General features: G+C 32.3%; 1 protein-coding gene across 1 annotated transcript in view; it reads right to left on the bottom strand.

Annotated features, from left to right (window-relative positions):
* Positions 1-21,935, bottom strand: part of LOC129231351 (lachesin-like) — a 283,555-nt gene that overhangs the window by 75,663 nt on the left and 185,957 nt on the right. The window contains exons 2-3 of the mRNA XM_054865643.1: positions 11,791-11,903; positions 6,644-6,851 (exon numbers count right to left, since the gene is read on the bottom strand). Coding sequence (XP_054721618.1) covers positions 6,644-6,851; positions 11,791-11,903 — 321 coding nt within the window. The remainder of the gene's footprint in view (positions 1-6,643; positions 6,852-11,790; positions 11,904-21,935) is intronic.

Here is a 21,935-nt window from a genome sequence, read left to right as displayed (position 1 = left end):
TTTAACTAAACGTTATACGCTTTATAAAAGCTAATTACTCTCCTGCTTAGACGATAGTTATACTAGTTACGTTAAACTAGATATATTTTTATTGCGTTTTCTTTGCAGATACAAATTATATAAGAATATTTTCCTCTTGGTGTCATACGTAAGTGAATTATCTTCGTTAATTACTCTAAGTTTTCAAATTCTTCTACTAAATTTATGCCTGGTGTTAGGTAGCTTATAAAATAATGATTGCGTAGTCACCCAAAACTTGATCTTTTCAAAACTGTTTCCCTCCGAAAGAAATACCTTTTAATATTTTTTCGTAATTAATTAATTATTTAAATTTATTTTTGGATAATATTTTTACTGCAGAAAATATGAAATTGATTTTCTAGCTTTAAAGTGAAGTTGAATCAACAACACAGCATTAAATACACTCTGTCACAAAAAAAATTATGTGACAGACTTCAAATCGAACCACGATCCCGATACTCGTTGTGTGTGTGTGTGAGAGAGAGAGAGAGAGAGAGAGAGAGAGAGAGAGAGAGAGAGAGAGAGAGAGAGAGAGAGAGAGAGAGAGAGAGAGAGAGAGAGAGAGAGAGAGAGAGAGAGAGAGAGAGAGTCTAGTCTGGCAAATGATAATGAGAAAAGAGCATGGCTTTGCTCGTAGTTATATTAAGGTTGTTTGGTTCGTCTGTATATTTATAGATAACGTATACTATGCGTTAATTTTTTTTTTTTCAAGATCTCTTCATATTTTTGACAGATTTTAAAGTAGCTTAGCAGAAACCAGCAAAAGCCTTAGAAATATTTTAAAAGAGGGATGAAGTTTGTCTTCCTTGCTTAAAACGCAAAATATGACATTTTCCCAAAACTAAACACTATTGTAAAAAGAAGATTGTGATTCAATATTTTAATAATTTACTGAACGTAATTCCATAAAAATTAAGAAAATAAAAGCAGATGACTTTTTTTCAACAATTAAAATATTTTAATTTAAATCCTTTTCAATAAAAGAAAAGCATTGATCACCAAAACAAGATCTTTTTTTAAATATTAAAGAAAGAAAAAAGTAACAAAACAGTTAAAGGGAGTAAAAGACGCAACCATGGTAACATACAAATTTAATTTCCGCTTCGAAAATAATATCCATATATCTTTAATTTTTGATTTTATTACATTATATACTGCACAACCTTACGCACAATATCACTGTCCACACATTAGTTTAAAATCATCAATGAAGCAATAAAGTGAAGAAATGAACCTTCAAAGTTCTCGACATAAAGCATGCTTTTTGTTCTTAACTGTAGGGGAATTTCGGGGCAGAGTGAAATAGTTTAGATTACTTACTTTTTTTCAAAATGGACAAGTTGGAAATTTTTCTTGTAAATTACGGTGCATTAAGAAAAGACGATAAATTTTATAATATAACTTGAATTGAAACATTATTTTTCATTTATGGCAGTTAATTTGTACCTCCAGAGAAAGGTGGAAATTTTCCACTTTTTTTCATTGGGCAAAGTGAAAAATAAAATATTTTTCTAATGAAATATTTTATATCTGATTATTAAAGATATTTTTGATCAAATTAATGAGTAAATAAAATGATAAATGAATAAATAAAAAGGAAATAAAGCAAAAAAAAAAAAAAATGAGTTAATAAATGAGAAAAAGAAATCAGTTAATAAAATAGGGAATGAATAGGAAAATTAGTGAATGAATAAATAAATAAGAGAATTATTAAATAAAGAAATGGAAACGAAATAATTAAAAAATAAATACGTAAGTGATTTGAAAAAAGATTGAATTAGTAAATGAAATGAACTATTTTGCCCCATCCACTTTGCTCCGCACGCATGCACTTCACTAACTGTAAAAAGCATTTGAAATACAAAAAAGCTTACCCCCTCCCCCATTGACAAATAAATATTGCACCGAATACTAGAAAGTCTCAATTAATATTTTAAATGTTAATAACCAAAACTTCATTATTTAGTAACAACAAAAATAATTTTTGACTTAGAGGATGTGGTTTAAATAAGGGCCACTCACTGAAAATGAGGGAAGGGGGTTGTGCGCAGTCGCAAAAATGGAACCGAATGAATCAACAAGAAGAGGCAAAAGCGTAGTGAGCAAATGACCTTAATTGCTAAAGCACGTGCTTTCTCAGGAACTGTTTTACAAGAAACACTCGCTTTTGAAGAACTCAAAACTTTTCGAAGCTTGCACAAGTTAATTTATATCTTTCTAATTTATACAGCGAAAAAAGTGGTTTTCATCGAAAAACAAAGTAGATTATATGAGCTTTCTTTTAGTTCACTTGATTTGAAATAGCTGTTTTTTTAGTGATGGCTTAGTACATCATAAACTAAAAGTACTGCGTGGTCTAAAAACGAGCTACCGATAGTGGTCAAAAACGAGCTAACCCGTTTATAAACCACCATTATTATCCCGTTTTTAGACCACGCTGTTTTCGATACTTGAAAGTTTTGTCTTAATATAATGATTTAAATTATCTCGCGGTCAGGCACTGGGGGGGGGGGGGGGAATTTATTTATTTATTTTATTTCCTTTTTTTTTGGAGATAAAATAGTCTTTCCTCAAGTGGCCCGTTTTTGGACCGCTTCTTGAAAAACGTGATTTTGCCTTTTTTCGTAATCATGAAGTTTTAAAACACTTAAAACTGGTGTAATGGTTTTTGAACCCTAGGATCACCTTCATGAATGTTTTTAAGAGTTATTGGCACTAAAATTATCCCTTTAGCGTGAACAGGTAAATCAGTAGGTAGAAAATGAAAGAGGTGGCCCGTTTTTGGCTCACTTTCTCTACGACAAAATATTACAGTACAAGTATCAGTTTTTGAAATTTGCTGGTGTTATCATGTTCTTTGATTTTCAGGGGTAATTTTTTCCTGACTGGAACATACTACATGCATTACTACATAGTTAAAATATTACTAGATAGGTGGCGTTAAAAACAGAGTAATTATTTCACCATTTCACTTTACCCCGCTATTTCACTTTGCCCCACATTCCCTTACTTGTGCAGAGATCGGAATGAACTACACATGGTTTAAATCAACAACATTTCAGAGCATTAAAAATTCCCGAGAGCTTTTCCTTGATTTTTTTTTGTCACTTTGTGAAGTCTTTCTTTGGACATCCGTACTCTGGTTGTGTGTTGTACGATTTGTTCGGTAGTAAATCTTTTAGGTAGTTTTAATGAATACACATTTCTATGTGCTCGTAAACTTGAATACTTATGTATTCGAATGTCTGAGAATGTCTGAATGAATGAGAGAAAAGAAAACTTATTAGTGTAGTCATTTTCGGGTAGTGTGTTGTGAGATTTTGTGGTTTATGAAAATTGTACTGCAGTTCTTTTTAATTTCGTATTTAAATCTGGTTAAAATATGTATATTTCAGTGCATTCAAACTCGCTTTTAACGAGCGCAAAGGGACCGCGATATTTGTTTGTTATAACCTACTGCTCGTAAAAAACGTGTTCATGAAAAAAAAAACATAAAAATCAATTCTAGTTCCTTTTTTTCTTCATTTTAAAAATGAAGAAAACCTTAGAAAACCTTCCCTGTGTTCCAAAGAAGTTGGTTACTTTGTTTTGAACGGTCTGAATGTTTCTTTCTTATATTATTGTTTTTGAAGAATATACATACACACACACATTAAATGCTTCTTTACTCCACAAACTAAAAAACTGCTGTCATTGCTTGTTCTCAGGATTTATGGTTAATCACTAGCTTCAGTTGGTTGGAAAATTTACCAAAAAAGGCTAAGCTAAGCTGGAAATCAATAGAAATTTTATGAATCGCAAAAATAATGCTCGCTTTAAACGAGGTTTGCTCGTTAAAAGCGAGTTATGCTCCCATAGACTTAGCATTGTACCAACCAGTTATTTCTGATTTCCTCGCTAAATCCGGGTTTTTGTTAAATCAGGGCTCGTTATAAGCGAGTTCCACTGTATTTACTTAAAGGAAAAGTGCATAAACTTTTTCAGGACAAACTTTCTTTTCCCAAAAATACTTTCATATCATTCTTTGAAAACACCTATATTAGGGTGGTTTAAAAAAATTTTTTTTTCACCTACAGCCCAGGACATCCCCCATTTTTTTTTACACTAACTAATAGTATTATACTGTAAAAATTTTAACTTCTTACACGGTGCTCAATGACCCCTCAATTTAACATTAGCCGTAGCATAGAAAATGGCAAAAATGTCGAAAAATTCAATTTTCCCAGCTGTTTTTTTTGTAAATGATTATTTTATTGCAATGTATATGCATATTATTAGTGTATATTATAATGTGTAGCACTGTTTTTTCAGTTCAATGCATTTTTTTAACCTCCCTCCCCATACGTTGGAAGTTTGGGGGAAGGGGGTGAGCACCCTCTTTCAGTTGAAATAAGAAGCAGAAATTCTTCCAGTATATTGCTATCCACAAGAGTAAAAATATTGAGGGGTGTCCTGGTATCTAGGAAAACTTTTTTTTTACATGTATTTTTGAACCACCCTAACCTAGATAACCACACCACCTAGAGGACACGGAGAGCCTTCGGCTTGCAAAGCTGAATTAAAAAAAGTCAAATTTCTATCCTAATGAGGTGTCAATTGATCACTAGTGTAGTCTTATTTCAGATGAGTCGATATTTCATCCTTTTACTTACTCATTAATTTTTCAGATTAGAATAACGAAAGTCATTCAGAACCGCACATTAACCCAAAAGCCCTGTAATCACTAATATAATATCTTTTGTGATAAATTTCGTTAATTGATTCTGAATATTAAATTATGGAGATTCAAATCGCTCAATCGGTCATTCAAGGCTTTTTTATGAACCCTAGTATGGACATACAAATGACGCGTCACCTTTGATAATTTTTTTGAAAAAAAAATGAATAATGCTTTAATGTACAGATTTGACAAGAAGCAGCTCACTGCTTTATTATTGCCTTTGTCAGACTACAATGGCGAAACAGAGGAAAAATTACTATTATGGAAAACAGTTAAAAAAATATTTTGAAGGGGACAGCATTAAAAAAAAAAAAAAAATGCAGAAAACAAGATTTTTTATTATTTATTTATTTATGTTTTTCTGTTACAAAGTAGTTAGTCAAAAATTCATTGTTATAGAACAGTTACAGAACATTAAAAGACAAAATATTTTAATTTAATTGAAAACTTAAGTTTAAAATAATTCCGAAAACATTATCGTGCTCTGTATAAAGCTGAACAGCAAGGTATAGTAAGACTAACCTTTACATAACAAAATATTCTTTGTACTATGTAGTGTTATAAGTTTTTTCTTATCTATCCAGTGATCAGAACAGGCTACGAAACCTTAGAATTTGACTCTTTCCAAGCTTGTATATTTTGGAAAAAATATTTCCTTATCGACACATTACTGAACAATATAAATTGACATAGTGTCGGTTAAAAATTCTTTTGTGTAATTGGTATAATTGTTTCACATTCTAGAGTTTTTCTCTGAAACAAGATGATTTTACTGTTTTATTAGTATTTTTTAAATCTATTTCATATGTGCCCTCATATATGGGCACATATAAATAAACTGAAAACATGTTTTAAAAATTCCATAAAGTAAATAAATTATTTTTTAAAAAATCTAAATATCTTCTATGACACGAATAAAAAAACTACTCAATCATGCGGACATTTTTTTCTTGAAATTAATAATATTTTTTTCAAAATAAAGAAACAAAAAGAATTGTTCACATGCGCATCATTTTCCTCTCCTACCTAACAGCCTCTCGATGTTTCGATAGTAAAAAATATAATGCGACAACTGGAAAAAATTAACAGTTGAGTAAATAAATAATTATAAAAAATAAATAAAAACTTGAAAAAATAAGTTATTCCCAGTTACAATCGCCCTAAGATTGCCTCCAAATTTTTCAAAATTGCGTTATCAGTTTGACTGTGTCAATTAACGCTGCGCCTGACGCATTAAAAAATCTGAAACTATTGACGATATCTTTCTGCCATGCGTAAATGATATGCACTTTGGAAAAAAGCTGATGCGGATATAGATATTTTTAACAGCCAAGAAGAAAACAGGTTTAAAAGAAAAATAAATTACAGAAAGAAAAGGAAGCATTATGCTAAGTAAATGTAAGGTTTTAGCAATTTCCTTTTAGATCAATTATTGTAGATCATTTAAAAACCATTTTAGAAATGAAAGAAAAAAAATAAATTAAAAATAAAATGTGTTCTAATTAAAAAACACTGCTCAAAAGCTATTTTCTATCTTTTGCCCCACCTTTTTGTTTTTGATAAACTGCTCCATTCCCCTCATTTTTTGAATTTTTATCTGTTCCTTAGTCGTTTTTTAAAATTCAAATACATATTGTGCAACAAAAATACATATATGTATTAAAAGTACACAAACCTAACGACATCCAGAATATTACAGGATTTTTTTCTTTAAAATAGTTTCGCTGCGCTGTAGGATTCAGCCAGCTACTTTTGAAAACGTTAAACGTCTTGCATTGCTGTAAAAGTAGCTTTTATTCTAAGTAAATTCACGAAATTGGAAATATGATTATATATTAATGCCCCATAAGATAAATGTCAGTAAACATTTCTAAATTATGAAACATTTTCTGAAATTCTTACCGAGGACATCAAGATATCCGACTTGACTTTTCATCGGTGCAGTGTTAATTTGGCACATATATCCACCTTTGTCTGATTCTTGAACGTTTCGAATCTGCAGGATGAAATTTCTGTTATCACTATGACTTAGACTTATGCGATAATTTCGAGTGATGATATGATGATAAATTGTTAAAATGGCTTTCGTTTCCACTTTGATCCATGCCGCCTGCAAAAAATGATTTATTATAATTTATACATATTCTCACTTTTTCTTTACATGCACTACAAAGCTCACACATACAACCAATATCTATATATATACGTATTGGGTAACATGAAATCATCGCCTACTACTTATAACGTGAGTAAGTCAATATCCAAATTCCATGTCCTTTTATCTCCGTGTGTTAAATATTTTAACATTACATTTAAAAATTCCGTATGCTTTTTCTTTTAAAAATGCAGTTTCTAGTATAGAAGCAATAAAAATGTGAAATGCACTTTTTAAAGTAATGAGTTGAAAATGTTTTGATTTAATTATCGAAATTAATTAATTTAGTATAGAATTATGTCATGTTTGTTACAATTCATATAAATACACAGACAAAATTATGTGTTTTTTTTTTGAAATTTTGTTTTAAGCCCGATTCAACTCCATTTAATTTCATTTTGTTAAACTAAAGAAGAATAACCGAGAAAACAGTTTTAAATTCAGTATAGCGCAAAGCTTAAGGAGAAGAAAAATAATTTAAAAAAATGCCTTACTTTAATAATTTATCCTTACGTGAAACTTAGAAATAAATATCAACTCAAAGGCAAAATACCTTGGATGACAGTACACGTTTATTTGAACAAGCCCATTTAAAGTCATAACATGAATAAATGTTGTCATGAATGATTGTGAATCTGCTATTTTTTTTAAATAAATTTCTGAAGCTCATCTGCTCTACATACGTTTCTTAAAAACACAATTAAATCTTCGTATTTGTATAGTATAGGGTTTGGTGGGGGAAAGTGGTCAATAGGGGAAAGTGGTCATACGTCAAATAAATGACTATAGCTTAGAAATAAATGTTCGAGTGAATGTGAAAATTTTATTTTAGGTTCGGGAAGTTAGAAACTATATTTTGAATATAAAATTTCAAAACTGGCAAAATTTTATTTGGTCAAAAAAAAATATTTTGTGTAAATATGAAAATTTAAAAAATCTAAACACCTCTTTTAACTTCTTTGGGAAATTTTGTTTGTTAGAATTATGAACAGATTGACGGCACAGGAAGCTTCCTACATGTCTTAAGATCGCTTACTCATTAGCAGTCAGCTGAATATATTTTAGATCATTTTTTAGAACAATTTCAGTAAGATGGGGTAAAGTGGTCCATAATATTAGGCTTAACGAATATCTTTCTTCTAATGTCACTTAATTGTTAAGTAAAAGGCATATATAAATTAAACATTAATTTCCCTTAATATGTATTGTTTTTACAGTAAATGGGGTTAATATACGAGTATATACGTATGCATACGCATATACTCGTGTAGGCGCGTATATAAACGTATTCACATAAATGTACCAATAAATACGTATATGTGTATCCGCGATATGGGTATTTTTATCTATGCAGATATACATTCGACTATACACATATATACCTGCTTTTACTCGCATGTATACGAACACTTACGTACTCAAGTAGACACGTATATACACGTACGTACTCGAGTAGACACTTACATACAAGCATATGATATACAAGTATACAGGGTGAGTTCAAACTCTTGGGAAATTTTTTAAAAGGTATTAGAGGCGAGGATAAGAAGCAAGAATCATAAGGAACATATGGTCACAAACACAATGCTGACGCACTACATGCACGCAAAGCCAAAGACTGATGGATGCAAAACAGGTCAGAAATTTGTTACACTAAGACAATTTTACACAACATTTCAGGTCGTAAGAAAGTTTTAAAGCGATTGAATAAATTTGCGGCCTGCAGCTGTAATACATGCGTTGCAGTCACAAAGCACTCTCTGTTTTAATAACGAGACTTTTGAAAATCTTCCATCCTTCGCTGCGCCTTTGTTTCGATGCGTCTATTAGAACTACTACGAGCCGTAACTTTTAACAAGTGCTCTAAATATTTCTTAAAAACTAAAATTTTGAGTAAAATCATCTGCGTGTAAAAAATTTGTGACCGTTTTTATCCATCAGTTTCTGGCTTTGTGTGCATGTAGCGCGTCAGCATTGTGTTTGTGACCATATGTTCCTTATGATTCTCTTCAATGTACTGTGTTCTCCTCATTATTCTTTGCTTTTTATCCTCCCCTCTCACACCCCTTAGATTTTTGCTCAAGAGCTTGGAGTCACTCTGTAGGCATACATGTACATAAGCGTATATACTCGTGCATCATATATGTACTGGTGTATACACGTAAGTGTACGTATATACGTCTTTTTAGGTACATAATTGTGTTTACACGTATACATACGTATATAATCGTTCTTCCATAAATATAAACGTGAATGGATCACAAGTTCCATATATACATGTATATACGTGAGTAGACACGTACAAACACGCAGTGGATGCATCCACGAATTAACTCGTGTACACTTATGTATGTATCCACATGTAGACTTGTACATATATGCGTATATACGTCTACTATACACGTATATACTCAGGTATGCACTTGTATACTCGGGATACAAGTACATACATGCATATGACGTTCGTTTATACGCGTACATACACGTGACACGTATATAAACATGACACACATATACCCGTGTAGACACGTCAACACTCCTTTAGGTAATCACGTATACATGCTTATATACTCGTGTATACAAGTATATACTTGAGTAAACACGTGCTTGCATATGTATCTACTCATATATGAATGTGTTTACTCATGTTTACACGACACGTGTATACACACATATAATAGTGCATATACTTGTAACCATAAAAATAACTGACATATACAAATATTAGGGTTATTTAATTTGGTTTTGCCTTTATTTTTAACTATGACCACTTTACCCCATGCTATGACCACTTTCCCCCATCCCATGGGGTAAAGTGGCCATAAATTCGAAGGGAAAAGAAAGTGTTTTAAAACTAATTAAATCAATATTTTTTTTCCTAAACTTCAATGTACTGCGTTCTTTAATAATGCAATGTAAAATAACAACAAAAAAAGTTGAAGTGTTTAAATAATTTGTTGTATTTATTAGGGAAGTATTCGATTTTCTAATTTTATTTTTATTTGATAGAGTAACATACATGAACATCATCTGCGAAAAAATTTTTACGATACGACTAATACTTTTTTTTTAAATATTTTTTTAAAGTTCACGCGCGAGTGACGTCATTTGCTTGTAAGTCCTTTGACTGACGTCACTGCCGCGCTGCGAGGCGGCGGGGTTGGCTAGGACAAAGAAGTGCTTGGCGATCTTTGGGGGAAGGCGCGGGAAAACAAGAGCCTTCTAACAGCAGCGCGCATAAAAGGCTAGTGAAAATCCTTTGCTGTCTGTAGGGTTTAATGCATTCTGCGATTGTTTTTAATTTGATTTTCTTTGTCATGGCTAGTAGAATCAATTACAAATATTGCTTCGTTCCTGGATGCGTATCTACATCTAAAAAAACTCCTCACAAGCGATTTGTTGTTGTTCCGTCCCAGCAGGATCTTCGAAAGAAGTGTTTTCAAGTGTGTTTATTAATTAATATTTGAAAATGAAAATTTGCACTTCATTTTAATTAAAAACTATGTCAAGTGAGAAATACAGTTTGAAATATATGTTCACAACTGTTCATAAATAAATGTTTAATAAGCATATGAGATATTTTTAAAAAAATGCAAGTAAACAAAGGAATTTAAACCCTGCACAATAAACTTAAATAGAAAGTAATAGATGCATTACTATTTCCATTTTAATAACAATGCAAAAACTATTAATACTTTCTTTTTAACATTCAAACTATCTTCAAATTTTAACTATTACAAATTGATAATTTAAAAATACATTTTCAGTTTATCACCAGAAGCGTTCCTATATATACAAGACCTTTCTCACCTGCAAAAAGGTACTTATTTTATGAAATGAACACCATTTTCAAATTTATTATTTTTATCAAAAGAGCAAAAAAATATATTTTTCCTTTTTTTGCTAAGTTGCACAAAAACTCAAGGATAATTAACATGTATTAGTGGATTTAAAACAATTTTCCACAAAAAAAAAAAAGCAGATCAACTTTTATTGCCAACAAAGCGAAAAATTTTCATGCAAAAACTGCTCGAAAACTTAGTACTGGAATCACTTGCAGTAGGGTTGTTACAAAATGCGCGCCTCATTAAAAGCCGCCAAGTAAGAACTGGAATAGCGCTCTTACATTGTAATTTATATATTCAGATAAAAAAACCATCGACACACAAATGGAAATGATCAATCTTGATAAGGGAAACTAATGCGAATAATATGAACTGCAAACATAGACGGATATGTACGTACAATTTTAAAGAATAACAATGGTGAAACTTTGTTGTCTCACTCCCCGTACTTCTAGGACATTAAATCTCTCGTCCTTTCGAAAAAAGTCAAACACCATGAATGACTTTACTTGAGGAAGGTTATTGGATTGACCTTTCGTGAATCCTAGCCCCATGATGGAAAAAATGCTGGTTAAATGCTTTAAAAAGGCTGAAAAAGACAGTGCTATTCACCTCCTGGTAGGCGCAACACGGCATGGAAATGGAGCTCTGATCGGAACAGGGAAATGACGTCAGCTGCTGACGTTTTAGGCCACACCTCTTTTTTGCGCATCGCTCTTTAAAAAATTCATAAAAAATCAATCGTTGGTTTTAAAAATCCGGCCATGGTGAATTTTTGTGTTTTGTAAGCCTGTCAACATTGTGCAATAGTTAAAATTGGAATATTTGATAGGTTGATACTTCCCTATTTATTATAAACCAAAGTCGAAAACCTGCGATTTTATGACCACTTTACCCCACCAGACCCTACCACTATATATTTTGACTTTGCAATTAGATTTCGAGTGGTAAACCAGTTATTAGTTTTTATTCCATACTGTGTAGTAGAGATTTGAAATTGTCTCGGTAGTTTTGGGGAAAATATAAGGTAGGTTCAGTAGTTATCTTACCCGGTAAGTACCCAAATTTTCAACAGTGCATTTCAGCTGAGCATCTCTTCCAATGGCTACCGTAACATTATTGATGGGCTCTGAGAAGTCAGGATCTGCCTCTGTCAAGTGATCTAAGTGAAAAACAAAACAAACAATGAATATCACACAGTCAAATGTTGAAATTAAATGCAATGAAATATTTATTAGACATGTAATCTAGCGTTGAATTAAAGTTATATATTTCGACCTTTAACACGTTGACTGCCAACTACGAGAAATCTCGTAGATTGCGTTCTTTTCTAGGACGCCAACTACGAGTTATCTCGTACTTGTTCACTTGCGATTTCTGTGCAGCTACGATTAAGCTCGGAATATATCAGTGCTAATATCGGTAGATGGCTTCTGGGGAAAAAAAAATCAAAAAATCAATGCTGGCGTGCACGAACAGAAAATTTATTAAAGAACGAGCAGAAAATGCAATTATAAAAAATAATTAAAATTCAATAAATAAAATAAGATTTGATTGTTTGTGGAACTTTTTAAAACAATTTTCCACACAAAAGGCTGGCTGCTCTTTACAGGCTGGACAAATAACGCGTTTCTCGCCGTTTATTTTTTTTTTTCTTGCTTGGGTACATGTACGACACATCTTTGTCGGACACTATTTTTTTCGGTAGGTGGTTGCCTTTTTTATGCTTTTTGATGATAACTATGCACTAGAATTGCTTTTAATAATTGTGTTTAATAATATAATGTGATTAAATCAAGTTGTCATTTTGGGCCAGATTTCTGAAAATTGCCGTGGCAGTCAACGTGTTGAAGTAATTTAGTGTACGAGAAAAATCTTTATCAACTAAGCTTGTATGTGGTCTAAAATTGATAATTAATATGAAAAGAATCAGTTTATCATATTATACATCTTTTTCCTTTAAGTACATATCAGTGATTTTTTTTTCACAATTTCATATTGAATTCTATTTGCAAATTCAAATTCATAGTCCCTAATGAAGTCATTTTTACCCTTAGACACTGCATTTAAGTATTCAAATTAATGATCAGCAAAAAACTTAATAAATGCATAAATAAAAACACATTTAAATGCGATTTCAAATTCGACAGTCATAAAAGACATAATTTCTGTCTCCGCACTTGAATATGTGTTCATAACTAATGAGCATATTTAAAAAATATTTTTCTACTAATCAATGATGGAAGAATAAACATTAGACAACGTTAGAAAATCCGTTGAATAAACAAACTTAAATAATTATTTTTGGAAAAATTGATTATATTCAGAATTTTGTAGAAATACACGGGATAGCAATTACAAGGACAATTATTACAAAACTATAGTTGATGCCTTACGCATTAAAAGCTATTTCATTTCTTTACTTTAGTTATTCATATATATTTTTTTAATGTTTGCTGTACCACATACAGTTTGTTCAAAGCAAAAAGTTTATACTAACCTGCAATCTTCTAAAATATATTTATGGTTACAGTAATTACGCTTAATATAGTCGCACACTGAATTTTAAAAATGAGATTATTTTCACAGACATTAGAAAACATTATTTAGAAAAAATTATTCAGCAATTAAACCTAACTGTATCGTGGAAAGAGATGTTCTTTATTTCACGGAAGTTATTTTTATAGCTATCATCGTCATTTAAATTTTTTTTATTGACACTACTTTTGTCACTACAGTTATATTAAACAAAAACTGTGAAAGCATACTAAGTGTGGTATAAAACAAATATGCAAAATGTTTGAAGAATATTGATTATAATGTTATAGTAGGCAGTCATACTATGCTTTGAAATAAATCCAATTTTTCCATCGGGCTTATATAATGTTACTTATAAGTTGCAAAGTTGAGTGTTAGGGGTACTCTCATTTAGCCTATATCTAATTTCCTTCTTAAACATAGTTTCACAATTTCTAAAATATTTATATATAAATATTTATTATTCTTTGTGAGCATATAAAATGAAAAATCATTAATAATTAAAATAAAATTATTTTATGGAGGATATAGTAAGGATTACAGATATACTTAAGTCATCGCTCTCAGGTGAACTCAATTTTCTGAGCCTTTTAATGTATTTAGACTTTTTAAACTACTTTTCTCTCATGCAACTACATCTCAACTAACATTTGGCTGCTTCTGGATCCTCTGAATTAGTTAATTCTATTTTTGTTTGCCCAATTTCAAAAAAAGGTCCGACCCCAGTAACAGACACCGAAAAATCTGATGATATCCAATAACTGATAGGATGAAGAAACGATGGATAACAGACAAAATTCTCTTTTTCTCTTAAAAATGTGCAAAAGTTCTTTATTTTTAGAACTAAAGCCTCATTAAATTCAAATGAACATGAAACACCAGCTTATCTCGTGGTGGCTATTCATATATAACCTTGCACCACTGCCCTGTAAATATCAACTGGCTCATTAAATTCACCTCTGATAACACTAGATGGTTGCAGTCACGTAGCATCAGTTTTACCTGCCTAAAACTCTTATTATTTAAATCCAAACTTATGACTGTTCGTTACTGGACCCTTGTCTGTTACTTGTGCCGTTACCCTACTAAAACTTTAAAAAAAAATCTATATATTTTTTGGTATGTTATTTACTGTTATTAATTTCCTTTTAAAAATTTTTGGCTTAAAGTATATAATAGGAAATTAATGACGGCCACTTGCATTACATGCTAATCGGCAAACAGAACTTTACGTTTTAATTGATAAATAAACATGTGGGAAAATACCTTTCCTTTCCATTACTAAACGCTTATAAAAATGCTGCCTCTATATGATCATCAAAACCTACTTTATAATTTCTGAAACTAAAGCCAGCGGTAAAAATTGGTATGAGTCCAGAGTGGGTCCTCTAGCGCACGTATTGACCAGTCTATTCGACTCTCGACGAGGCACCAGAACCATAGATTGAAGTCTTCTTATTGGTTGAAGAAGTCTTCGACCGGCAATTTGGCTGCCTGATTGATGGGCGAATCGTCTGGTGAGTACGGGCGTTATAAAGCAAAAGGTGAAACCATTAAGATGATGGAAATAAATCACACATGAACGTTATAATCAGGGCTGCGGCGTCGGAGGGAAAATTGTCGACTCTAACACCTACTCCTAGATTTTGCAATGTCCGACCAGGGGCGTGCACAGAAATTTTGGGTCCCTTCACAAATAAATTTTCTGGGCCCCCCTCCATATTGTTAACCTCTATATTTCATCCCTAGTTTTTAAAAATATAAGGTCCCCTTTTGGCTTAGGACCGGGCCAACAGGTGTCCCTTCTCCAACCCTGTGCACGCCCCTGCTTGCGACTCCGTTTTTTAAATCTCCCTCACCTCATGGGAAGGAGAAAACCCTTAAACAGAAATAAATTTAAATAATTAATTCGTTTTATGAAATTTGCACGTCGCACAGTGGCCGATTTGCCCGATTTAGGTGGACAAAATTATTTAATGAGCCTGCCTTACAGGAAATTTTACGCTGATCACGAATATACCCTAGTTCATAGGTTTAAAATGCTTCCTTCCCTTGTTTTTCGCCAAAAAAAAAAAAAACACTAAAAATCTTGTTTCCCCCCCCCCAAAAATCACTAAAACTAGTGTGTTTTTTTTTAGCGAATTTTCACAGGAAATTCACTTATTGCGTTTGATCGAGTTTACAAAAAGGGGTGCACCTGGTCAGCGGACACACTCAAAATGTGTTTCAGACCTCAAAGAATCGAATGGTGAATTTGACGATTTTGTCGTATGTATATATATATATGTATACACGTATATATATGTATATATGTATGACGTCACTTTGCTGAAGACGCACGGTTGAAACCGAAATATCCAATTTTTGTAAGTCGATCCATTTTGTCAATTTTCTCTGTTAAAACCTCTATATATGTATATATGTATGTATGTATATATGTATGTATGTATATATGTATGTATGTATATATGTATGTATATATGTATGTACAGCTTTGCGCTCTACAGGTCGCAATTGTGCATTTAAAAATCTGAAAAAATTACACGTATTCTTTAGGTAATTGAACAGGCTAAGTTCGAAGATGGGCCCTCTAGGTCCAATAGCGGTGGAGCTAGAGCACGCTACAGGTCGAAAAACTTTGTTTTTCGTACGTTTTTGGCTCTATCTCGGTCCAAAAGCAAGCTACGAAGACGGAGATAGTCTCAATCGATTCAGCGTAGAAATATACATGTAACATGATACCCCACATGATAAAGAAATTAGTCCCTACATTCACCCAGAAACGACTTACTTGATAGACAAGGAAAATGGTGAAAATTCGCATATTTAGTTATATGCTGCATGACTGACAGTTTTTTTTTATTTTTTTTATTGCAGCATTTTCTCTGATTTATTTGATGTAGTAAAAATAAACAGTTCTCACAAATCTATTTAAAATGAGGAAAATTGAATAAAGAATTAAAAATTTAGATGAAGAAATTTCTTTTAATAACAAGTAGGAAGAATATAGAATGGTAACTGTTCACAAATTTCAAAACATAATATGGATTGTCTCTCTCTCTCTCTTTCCAGAATAACTAAGGTATACCTTAGTTGTTTTGTATAAATAAAAACATAATTTCTTGAATACAATTAAACATAATTTCGTAAAACAATAGACACTTAATTTCAGAAATAAAATACCTAGCGCAAAAATGCGCAAAAAAAGTTTAATATGGCTGGAAAGAGGAGGTTTCAGTGGCAATTTTGGTGGCAAAATCATTCTGGTTTTTTCTGGTTTTCGTCGATTCGAGGCAATTGAAGTCGCAGATGTGAAAATTTTTCGCTAAAAACTTGACTGAAAAAATGCGCCGATTTCAAGTAGATGGTTAAAAAAATTAATAAAAAATTGGAATTGCTTTTTCAGAGTCTACATAACCCAAGAAAATTCACCACAAACGTACATTAAACCATGGTCTGCCTGGAGATGAGCTTTTATAAGTATAAAATTTTTGTCAAAATTGCCTTTAAAATCGTCGAAAACTCTCATTCACGCGTTCCTCCACGAGTAACGAACGAACTCCTAAACTTTTTATTGTCATTTTCGTTTCTTCCAGACATGTCAGAACAAGATCCAACACAAAAAAACTGAAATTAGAACTTCAATTTTGTCCACCTAAATCGGGAAAATCGGCCACTGTGCGTCGTATAGCATTGTAAACCTAAGATTCATACAACCTTAGAAATTCAATTTTAGAATCCAATTTTACAGTAGTTGCGATTTTTAAAGCAAAATTACCCAAAAATCTTTTTATATTTAAAAAATATGGAAAAGGATTAAATTGCGCCCCTTTTAATGTTTTTTAAAAAATTGATGTCCATAAAATTGTGTACTCTCAATTTTCGAAAGCTGTAACTTTAGAGAAAAGAAGCTTTCTAGCGATATCAATAAACCTTTCTTGCGAGGGGGTGATCCGCCCAGGGTGGCACGAATTTGGGGGGGGGGGGAATAACACCGCTAAGTTAAGTTAAAAGTTTAAGAAATATAAATACTTTAATTCTGAAATCGTAAGCCAACAAATCTTACACTATATATCAACTATAAAATTTCAACGAAAATAGGGCAAAATATTACGAGGAGAGTCCGGGTACACATGCGTCTGGGGCACATTTTGCACAAAATGCGGCGTTGCACAATTTTGTACGAAAAGCTGTTACTACATTGCCTACATTTCTTATCCAAATTAGAAATTTAAAATTTATTGGCTGTTTTGAAATTAACCTAAATGTAGAGATATTAAGATTAACTGTGTTTATTAAGTGTTGTAATCAAGAAATTTCAATTTATTCTTTTCTTTGCGAACCAGGCTTGCACAAACGCTCTTTAAATTAAAAAAAAAAGAACAATTGTTGTATTTTATTGGATTGTTCGGATTCTCGCTTTCGTACCATAGTTTACTTGAATCTGCCGCCCCCCTTCAGACATTTTCACCCGGGTTACGGGCCCACGACTTGTCCCCCTCCCCTTCCTTTAGATCTGGCCCTGTATTTACTGTTGCTTAGCTGGTACTTGGAATCAAAAACCTATGATTCTCTAAATTGTATGGTTTTAAAGGATTAATAAACCTGTGTAAAGCTATTGGTTACATAAAAAACGTTATTTTTAAGTCATAGCATCATTTTTTTTTTTTTTTTTTTGAAAAAGCTCCATTTCAGCAGGGGAGCTTTTTATTAAATTATTGTATGTTCGTTTTAATTTTTATTAAGAAACTTTTTCACATCATTTTATTCTTCTGAATTATTATTGAAATCGAATTACTGTTTAAATATATTTCAATAACAATGTTTTTCTTTTTTTTTTCATTTACAGCTCACAAATTTTATGTTCATTAGTAACTTTTTTGGGATACATTTATTTTACTATTTTACAACTGAGCTCGAAGTAAAAAATGTATTACTATTTGTGTGTGAAAGTTCTTCAGATTGCAAAGCTGCTTCTATGCTTAGAAAATTGGGTGAACAAAACCGTTTGCTGACAGTTGCTATCAGTGAAAGAAAGTTACTAAAATGAGCAGGCTAGCGGGTCGGCGCAGGTAGTTATTACAGAAAAGTTTGATAAAAAATTACGCCAACTGGTTGTCAATGGTAGTTATTTTCTTACTAGTAAGCCTTTGTACATGCAACCAGGCCAATTGGTGGTCTGTTTTTTAAAAATTGCGATGAAAGTCAGTGACAATTAAAGAAAAACAAAGCCCTGATCGGCATATTTTCTTACGATTCCGAACCCTTTACCCCAAAATCATTCCGAATCTGACTCTTTGACTCCGACTCCCTGATTATCACAAAAGAGCAATAAGAGTTGCGTGCACATGTTTCGTTACAAGGAACCCCTTTTGCAATGCAAGTGAAGTAAGCTTTTACTAAAAGAGATGAAAAATCTTTTCCTACAAAATCCTAGCTCATTTGTAAGGTGACTGTACGAAATACAGCCAGGCAGACCAATAGGTCCACCCGCCCCTCTTTTTTTCCTTTTTTTTGAAGCCTAATTTATGTACTTGATGCATTCAAAAAGAAAAATAGTTGTATACCGGCTTTTTTCCTGTGATGTGATAGCTCCAAAAAAGTATATTGTAGTATCAATAGGGATATGGTTGTCCTTATTAAGCCTTATAAGGTGGAGGATATGATCCTACGCTGTATATGTTGCACATATGTGCGCAAACTGTGAACAGGAGTGACGGGGAAAAAAAAACGGTGATCTGAGTGTGAATGAATTAATCTTCCAATGAAGTTAAAATGGAATTTGTGATAATGTTTTTAAGTTTATCAAATGTGGTTTAATAAGTTTTTATATTGATAAGAAATAATGATTCACAATTTTATTTGCTTGATATTATTCTTTTTGGCGTGTTTTTCAGAGATGATCTTATTGGGGACCTATGTTCCTAATAAGATCAAATCACCTTTCTTTGTTAAAGATGCTGAAAAACGTAATTGAAACAAGTTTTCTCATAGAATCATTTTTTCCTTTTTTCAATTAATAATCTATTGAATGTTAAAAAGTTGGAGCTAATTCAAACATAAATGAGCATGATAACTAGGAATTGAACCTTAGGGTGATTTTATTTTGCGTACTTACCTTATTGGAAAAAGGGTTCGCTGTATTCCTAAAATCTCTTTGAAATTTTTATTACTCTCGTTCATTATACATTTTTCACTTTTGCAACGCAAAGATTAAATTTTTACTTTTTAAGGATATTCGTAAAAGGTCACTTAAACATTTGTTGTAGTTTTAGCTTTTTTAAACATAGTTGCCATGTGATATTTGTTGCATTTGCATTCGTAGGGCATTTTTCAGCCGTCCCAAATCATTCATTAATAATGTCGCAAACATTTTCTGCAGACGCATTGTTTGAATTTAAATTTATCTATAAAGTAACTCAACCTACGCTTGCATTAATTGAATTATTTGGAAATTCAATTAGTGCTGCAAAATAATTTTATTCTACATCTACCGCTTACTCAGTTCAACAGCTGTCTAAAAATCTTTCTTTTATTTCATGTCCATTAACAAATTGTTTACTTCTTCGTTCATTTTCAAAGGATTCAGTCTCCATAACTTGTAGAAATCATAAGAAAGTTCTTATTTACTGGTTTCAACACCGAGCTTTGTGCAATCGATCCGAAAATAACTTCAAAAGAAAACTGTTTGTTTGGGTAAGTTTTGTTCAGTTCCTAGAAATTTTTGAGCTGATAACAAAGCTGCTTTTGATGAAAAATAGCACATTACTATTTCTGTTTCTGTGTGGTCAATCTCTTCTTTAGGCATTAATCATTTTTCTCAGCTACCTGCATCATGATACTTGATTTTCCAATACAATCGGTTTTATTAAGTTATGAATTTTTTAACGCATTTCTTAAACTACTTACCAAAATCAGTTAGGTGGGCAGTTGATGCTACTCATATGTGTCTCAATATTCATATGAAAGATTTGGCGCACGCAAGATTTTCTTAAATGGAGAGTTCAATTTTTCATAAATATGCTTAAACACTTTTCGCACACGCCACATACGAAAATTAGGGGGGGGGGGCTACTGCCTCCCTAAGTTAACCAAGCCGAAAGATTTAGCGAATGCAATATCACTGCAGCAATTAGATTTCACTAAAATCTAATGTCCGTTGGTGAGACTTATTTGTCGTCCTTGACAAATGATCTCAATTTTAAAGTCATAAATGTTCAAATAAACCTTTTGTGAGTAGAAGGAACTTAAAATATTACTATTATGTATTTCGTTACAAGACAGCAAGCTTAAGTACTCTTTCATTTTACTAATTTGAACTAGTTGTAAATGCAGGTATCGCGCAGAAGTAGGGGGGGGGGGGGGCAAGAGGTACTCCTCCTGAAATTTTTCTGAAGTGTCATTCTAAAAAGCATCATTCTAGACTTTTTTTGGCGATGTTAGAGAAGAAGAGTTGCGGTTGCGCACCCCCGAAAAGTTTCGAAATTTAAGTCTTAAATGCGATTGTAGGTCATCTTATTATTAGGAGAAGGAATTGGTTCAAGGTATCCCTCATGGCAATTTTTCAATAGTGCAGCTTTAAAAACGCACTATCAGACGATCTTTGGTAATGTTAAGAACAAGAGCGGTTCGGGGACCTTCCACCAGAGAGGATTAACTCCCGGCAATTTTTCAAAATTGAAGCTTTAAAAGCGCACTTTTATCGCTCTTTGAAAATGTTAAGAGCAAGAGAAGTTCAGGGGCCTGCCCCCCCCCCCGAAAAATTTTCGAAACCAAAGTCATAAAAACGCGATTTTATTGACCATTTTCGTAACAGAAGAGTACGAAATGATGTACGGAGTGATGTACAGAGAAACATCCCTGCTATTTTTCAAAATTTAAGTTAAAAAAAATCAATATTATACGCTCTTTAGTGATATCTGGGGATGGAGAGGGATTCGGGACTTTTCTCCATAAATATTTGAACATTGTAGTTCAAAAACTGCTAGTTTCCGCAGATCAATGTTTGTCGATGTTAACGACAGGGCCATGCTAAGAGCCCCACGCAGAGAAATGAAGCTGGTTATAAAACACTTCAGTATACAGAAAAATAAACATTTTCATTCTTTCAAGCCCACAAACTTATGCCAGCTTCTTTTAGTGGGCGTATAATGAATGTAAAAGTAGCGAATGTTTTACATTTTTATTATTACATAATTGAATATGCAATCTCTGTTTATCAGAAAAGACTGGAATTTAATGCTCTAACAGCTGCATTGTCACGTGATACTGAAAAAATATTGGGTTGGAGGGAAAGTTTTGTCGCATTTTTTAAAGAAAGGAAAGCTCTGTCTTATTTTAAAGAAAATATTTGAATTCATTTATAAAAGTATGTGTTTAATATTAATCACAATTATGTATGTTCCGCTATTTGTTACAACTTGCTGCCATCTTTCAGGTTATCTGTGAATTCCTGTTTTGTAGAAGTTCTCGTACTTGGAGTTAAATTTGTCAACAACTGCCTTAGAAACACTTTCAAAGGACTAATTTTTTTCCCGTTAGATAATTTTGCAGAGATCTGAACGAGTAATAATCAGATGGTGCGATGTCAAGTGAATACGGTCGGTGACTATGGACTTCTCATCCTAACGCATTCAGCTTTTGTTGCGTCACCATT

Source organism: Uloborus diversus, chromosome 10, assembly GCF_026930045.1.
Source record: "Uloborus diversus isolate 005 chromosome 10, Udiv.v.3.1, whole genome shotgun sequence".
Lineage (NCBI taxonomy): Eukaryota > Metazoa > Arthropoda > Arachnida > Araneae > Uloboridae > Uloborus > Uloborus diversus.
The sequence above is the reverse complement of the archived record's forward strand: the minus strand, read 5'-3'. Positions and strand labels throughout refer to the sequence as shown.